This window comes from Gouania willdenowi, chromosome 4 (assembly GCF_900634775.1).
Source record: "Gouania willdenowi chromosome 4, fGouWil2.1, whole genome shotgun sequence".
Taxonomy (NCBI): Eukaryota; Metazoa; Chordata; class Actinopteri; order Blenniiformes; family Gobiesocidae; genus Gouania; species Gouania willdenowi.
The window spans coordinates 9,948,638-9,955,653 of NC_041047.1; the positions used below are offsets into that span (position 1 = coordinate 9,948,638).

The 7,016-nt window shown below is 38.8% G+C and overlaps 1 protein-coding gene across 1 annotated transcript; it reads right to left on the reverse strand.

Annotated features, from left to right (window-relative positions):
• Nucleotides 1-4,712: 4,712 nt before the first annotated feature.
• On the reverse strand, nt 4,713-6,716 carry foxd3 (forkhead box D3). Its single transcript, XM_028445525.1, has 2 exons — nt 6,622-6,716; nt 4,713-6,483 (listed from the first exon to the last, which is right to left on the reverse strand). The coding sequence occupies exon 2, from the start codon at nt 6,338-6,340 to the stop codon at nt 5,129-5,131; it is 1,212 nt and encodes a 403-aa protein (XP_028301326.1). The 5' UTR covers nt 6,341-6,483; nt 6,622-6,716; the 3' UTR covers nt 4,713-5,128.
• Between the last annotated feature and the right edge of the window lie 300 nt (nt 6,717-7,016).

The following is a 7,016-nucleotide window of genomic DNA, read 5'->3' on the forward strand; positions in this document are numbered from 1 at the left end:
ATTATTCTAATTCTAATTTTAAGGTTTTACAGTTCATTAAAGTGGAATCATTCAAATGTTTAAAACCCTGCATTGTTCTGTTCAGCTGCTGAGCTGGGCATGAGAGGGGAGGGGTGGTGATATAGGGAGAACCTCTGCTGTGCAATTTCATATTTACCTCTGCCAAGGAGCTAATATTTTACACCGTTTATTTATTACTTTCGAAAAAACAAAAACGGTTTTCGGAAGTATGTTGGTCAGTTATTTGCGTGCATGTGTTTGTTTGTCTGTTTGTGTACACGCTAACTTAAAAAGTTAAGAACGGATTTTGATTAAATTTTCAGGAAATGTTGATAATGCGTCAAGGAACAGCTGATTAAATTTTGGTGATGTTCTGGCAAAGAAAAGAAAATACATAGATGTATATCCCATTCATTTTCCCATCCACACTGTGGAACTCCTGTTTTAAACATTGTTTTAGAACACTGATGATGTCGTCAACAGTGATGTCATCAGTGTACGTTTGTGTACACAAACACACACACACACACACACACACACACACACACACACACACACACACACACACACACACACACACACACACACACACACACACACACACACACACACACACACACACACACACACACACACACACACACACAAACAGACTGACCAACATACTTCTGAAAACCGTTTTTGTTTTGGAACAGTGTCTCCATGGAGACGTACGGATCCGATCGGCCATTTTGGAAAGTCTGCGCTAAACGAGCACGTTTTCATTTAATTGTTTGTTTGTCCGCTAGCAGGATTACATCAAAGTTTTAATCAAAAATAGACCTTAGCTTACACCATGAAGGATTCCATTCATTTTTTTTGGGTGGGGGTCTTGATCAATATACTAATTCTGGATCAGTTTAAAAAAATCAAACACCATACCTCATTAACGACGACTCATAAATTAATATCTCAGTTGGTAATTGACTGATCGCAATGAAATTTGACTGTTATGTCAGGTTGGTTCCTTCATTACACTATAGAGTTTTATCTGGATTGGATCTGGATTATGCATTTCATTGCGATGATTCAACAAGAACAAAAAAAAGGGAGTTCCCATACATTTAAACTGATCACGATATCTATACAAATATCTGGCAAAGAGGAGTTTTGGTTTATGATGGAGGTTTGTGCTCTCTGTTTCTTTACTATAAATTTCAGTTCTAGCGTCAGTTGTGAGGTGAATAGAAAGACAATCTGCCATCCTTGGATACTTTTGATTTCATCAAATTGACCAACGCACAAAAGTTATTTTGGAGCCAATTATATTTTCCCACCCAAGTCCTTTATTAAACAATGAAAATCCTGCATCAAAGATAACTGATTTTAAAGCTGCAGTTCATAAAGGTCTATCAGGCTTTCTCCATATTTTCCAGTCCGTGGCAGCTGCATCCATTTTCAAGTTATATTCTGACTAATTTATACATACAAATTCATGATTATTAAATTAATTAAATTATTATTATTAATTTTACCTGTAATCATACGGAACAGCCAAGAAGAAGTCATGTGTCCAGAGTTTTTCTGTGTGTGTGTGTGTGTGTGTGTGTGTGTGTGTGTGTGTGTGTGTGTGTGTGTGTGTGTGTGTGTGTGTGTGTGTGTGTGTGTGTGTGTGTGTCAGAGGGATCTTAATCCCTACAAACACAAACTGTGCCTAGGGACAGATATAGGCTGTCTGATGAAGCTGTGGGAACTGCAAACCAGGCTTCCCCCACCTGTGCCAAAGCACGTGTGTGTGTGTGTTTAAACCAGCTGCTTCCCAACCTCTGGTACACATACCCCAAGAGCTACAGCAGCACGTTACAGTGGGTACTCTAAAACACCTCTCAATTAATTTCAAAATAATAGGAAAATGTTCCTTGTTCCTTTTTCGACTGTTTTTCTTGTTTTGTTAGACACATTTACCACAAACTGGTTTGCTCTATAAAATACTGTCTGTTATAATTTATTGAAACAGGATTCATTTATGCTAAATCACCCTTCTGACAATAGGAAACATTAATTTGCTATATTTTACAAAGGATTTTACAGTTTGTTACAGAGTATTTAGCATAATTTAGCTTATATGCTGCTATCAGTACAACACTAATGTTGGACATCAGTAATTTTATCAGAATCAGAATATATTTTAATGAGTCAGAGGGGGAAATTACTCTTTCACAATGTACCATATAGTAGAAAGTATTACAAGGTGAACAAAAGTGCATTTTTGATTATAGTACATCACATAATTAGGTTCATTTTCTTTCTTTACCTTAATTTTTTTTAAATGACTAGGGTTATCTATCTGCCATATTTTATGAAAATATTTAAAATTAATGAAATAATATTTCCTTTATATATATATATATATATATATATATATATATATATATATATATATATATATATATATATATATATATATATATATATAGCATAACCCCAGTGCTAAAAACTGTGGCTAGTGGCTGCTGCTGATGAATATTTGTCACTGTCACATAACTCATTAATGGGAAAAGAGATTATTGGTATAGTAGCAGCGATAAATGCATTTCCCCGCCTTGTTAACTTAAAGTTTAAACTAATTGAAAACTAATTTTATTTTGTTGATGTCCCTTGAACATAACAGCTCAATTCTATTTTTTTTTTTTTTTAAAAATTACAGGTTGATGTTTAAAACGCTTTCCACTTCCTTTCAAATTATTATTATTTTTTTAATCATATTACTAATGAAAAGCCCATACATGTACTTGTGTGTTAAACGCCCCCTAGTGGCAGGACTCTGGTCAATTCACCGTTTATTGCACCATCACACTATGAGGATGATGAAGATGATGATGATGAAGCTGCTGCACGGCCTGACGTGTATATTTAACCTGTTACCGGACCTTGTCTGGGGCTAAAACTGCTTTTTTATAATCGATAAATCAGAGACAATAATCAACTTTAAGGACGGTGGAATGGAAACATTTATATAGTCTCTATAATGCTCCTCTGTATAAATAGTTTGAATATATTCATTTAACTTCTTTTTATTTTCATAATTTGAATGAAATAATTGCAAAACAGGGTTTTTCAACCTTGGGGTCATGACCCCATGCTGGGTCGCCTGGAAATAAAACGGGGTCTGCTGAAATTTCTCGCAACAATAAAATAAAATACTGATTAGAATTGAAATTTTAAAAATTAATTAATTAACTAATGTATCTATTTTGCACAATTAAAAAAACCCCAATAGAACAGAAATATAGGCACAACGCGCCGGAAGAGGCATAACATGCACAAAGCAGCTTAAATAATTATATATATATATATATATATATATATATATATATATATATATATTATATATATATATATATATATATATATATATATATAGTATATTTTTTACTTAAAATACCACACACAATCTGAAACAACTTTGCTTTCTCAAATTTAAATCTATTTGAAATAAAATGCAGTATAAAGAATATCTGATCTGGCACATCTCGTCACTAATACTCTGTATTTGTAACCCAGTGTTCAAAAAACTATTTTTATAGAAAATTTGTAATATTAAATATGAGGTCACGCCAAAAAAAAAAAAAAAAAAAAAAACAGGATGGGAACCACTGACTTTAAGCAGGCACAACATTATATAATGTACGTGCTTTGGAAGAATTTTTCATTTTTTTAATTTATAAATATCAAAAATATCAAAAAGGTAATAAAAAAGAAATGAACATTACAAATATTAAACATCTATATTTCTGTTGCTGTTTTAGCAGCTCCATAAAATATAGCATCAATAAAGTTGTTAATGATGGTAATAATAATAATAGCTCCAGAATAATAATGAATTTTGGGGGGTGGGAATGCCAGGGTGACACCGGAGAAGTCTTTGGCATCATCAGCACCTTCTTCGGTGTCTGAAAGTGAATGGAAGCGGAGAGGCTCCTTTCTCTTTTCCCATGGGGATCAGATAAATATAGAAACACACACACACACACACACACGCCATTTGCTGTTTGTGTGAAAGTGATTAGCCAGACACAACTGCTAAACTGTTACCTTTATAGAAGCCAAGCCGCAGAACATCCCGGTAGGTAAAAGGATAGGGCGCTGATGTAATGGGGGGAATTAAAGGGGTATATAAACCATGACCTCCACACAGCCTGGGATCATTATTAGGAAAACATCTATAAATGCAACAGAAATGTACTATATATATATATATATATATATATAATTTTGTTGAAGGCATCATATTTGTGTAACTCTTTTAAAATCATTATATTTGGGCATATTATTATTATTATTATTATTGTTCTAATTTCATATTTCGTGATTACTTTTCACACACACTCACATAAATGCTTTTAATTTTTAATAAATGAAGTTGCTTGTAGAATTTTGTTAATAGCCTAAATTATTTAATGTATTACAGTGTTGTTTTTAGTGCCAGACAAATTTCCAATAAAAAGCGTAAATTTGGATTAATATAAAAAGATTACATAAGTGCTTTTTTTTTTTTTTTACAATTATAAAGTTTCCGTTCAAATAGAATAACTAATTATAATGATATATTTTAACGTTTTCCTATATATATACACACACACAAGATAAATAAAGCAAAAATTAGTATCTTTCGTATTAAAATTATACAAACCAGCTTTTCTGATAAATCAGTGTTTTAAAAAAGGAAAATCTGATTTTATCTTGGATTTATTTTCAAATAAATTCAGTCGACAACACAATATAGCTACATAGAATTACATGTATTTTCCCATCATCATTATTATTATTATCATTATTATAAACAGTCTATTTTTTCAGAGCGTTTCTTAGTCTCGTATGAAAAGGAGCCAGAGTGAAGAAAAAAATGGTCACAGGTTTCAAACAGGGGGAGAGAGAAAGCAGGTAAAATTCAAACAGATAAAATCATTCTTATTTTACAAATATTTACAAATGTTACCTGTACAGAAATATGTCCTTTTTTCTCTTTGTGATTCAACAGTCTTTTTTTTTCTTTTTTTTTTTTTTACATGGCTTTTACAGTCCAGTGCTGCCAGGAATAAAATGTGTATAAAAATAAGAGTTTGTTTTTTCTCTCACTGGTTTGGAGTCACTGTGAAGGCCATTTGGAAACAGCAGCCACTGCAGCTGATGGTAAAACGTGTCCAGAGATGATGTTTGAGGGCACGCTGAGGATGGGTGTCCGGGTGAGGGAGAGGGACTGCGCGCTCAGCAGGGCCGACTGAACCGTCACCGGAGGCCGCAGGAACGCCTGAGCCGCGCTCGGTGAGGACGTGGACGCGCTGGACACCCCGATAATGTTCTCTATGCTGAACGAGGGCCGGTTGGAGGGCTCAGATTTGATCATGGACGCCGTGCTCAGGCTGTTGAGCTGCAGCTGAAGACTCGGGCTCAGCTGGGTGTTAAACGCCTTTCGGTTCAGCTCCGCGGAGGGCAGGAGGGGGACACCCGGGGCCAGCATGGGACCCACCTGAGGGATGTACGGGTACTGCAGGGCGGCGGGGTGTGAGTACGCAGCCGGGTGGATCCCGTAGTGTCTCCCGTAGGGGCCACCCAGGCTGTAGGCCCCGAAGCTCTGCATCATCAGCGCGGTCTGGTCTCTAAGCAAATCCGGTTGGACCCGTTTGAACCGTTTCCTCCTCCTGAGGAAGCTCCCGTTATCAAACATGTCCTCTGAGGCCGGGTCCAGTGTCCAGTAGTTGCCCTTACCCGGGTTGCCAGGTTCCCGGGGGATTTTCACGAAGCAGTCATTGAGGGATAAGTTGTGGCGGATGGAGTTCTGCCACGCGGGGAACTTCTCCCGGTAATACGGGAACCGGTTGCTGATGAACTCACAGATGCCGCTGAGGGTGAGCTTCTTCTGCGGGCTCTGGAGGATGGACATGGTGATCAGGGCGATGTAGGAGTAGGGCGGCTTCACCAGGCTGTTTTTGGGCTTCTGGATGACACCCCCAGGGGCTGCGGCGTTCTGCTCGTGACCCAGCAGCTCCCCCTTCCCGGTGTCTCCCTCTCCGGAGCTCTCACAACACGACGGACTCCCTCCCCCGGACCTCATGTCATCTTTCTCCACCTCGATCTCATCCTCTTCCACATCGTCGTCGCCGGTTTTCCCGCCGCGTTGCAGGATTCCAACTCCAACTCCCGGGCTGTCGCAGTCGCTGTCCACCCCTCTCTCCATGCTCTCCACCTCCTCCTCCTCCTCGTCTCCTTCACCCACCACGTCGATGTCCACGTCCTCCACCGTGAGCACAGTTTGCCCGGACATGTCGCTGGATCGGTCGCTGCCTCCAGAGAGGGTCATCTCACAGCTCACTTGCACTTTTTAGGAAGAAAAAAAACTTGAGCTGAACGGCCAGCTTCAGCAGGCTTTGGAGGCTGTGCCAAAACGCGCGGACTGTGGCGCACACACGCGTCGGTCGGTGGATCAAGCGATTCCAACAAGGTCTGGAACCGACAGCCAAAAAGAAAAAAAAACGTCAACTTAAATATTAACCCACTCGTAAAGTGAGCAGGCTTATAAATCTGGAGTCGGAACTGTGGTGGTATTTGCGCTCTTTTTTTCTTTGCGCGTCCTTTACTCACCGCGCGTAATTTTTCCAATTCGTAGCGCCAGGTCTGGATGACACTTGCTGCTGCTTTTAAAAGGCCGGGCCGCTTTTAACGGCGCTGTCTGATAGATGACTTTTCTCACTATAAGATATACTATCAGGGCTGGGCACGTGGTTTGGTGACGACACACGCCCCCTTTTCTTTCTTTCCTCCCTCCCTTCTCCCCCTCCCCACCTCTCCTCTCCAGTTTAAACCGTGCAAACTGGAGTTGTTTCGTGGATTTGTCAACAATGGGACACCAGCTTTGCTGCTTTCCGCTGATTTCATGCGTTTGTCCGCTACACACTATTCAACAGAAGAGGAGGAGGAAGAGGATAGAAAAATGCTGATTGGCAGATATCTCATGCGCAAAAATCTGACCGCTAAAA

Bases quoted from the DNA above. Each gene is read 5' to 3' on its own strand.
- foxd3 (XM_028445525.1), bottom strand. From the start codon at position 6,340: ATGACCCTCTCTGGAGGCAGCGACCGATCCAGCGACATGTCCGGGCAA.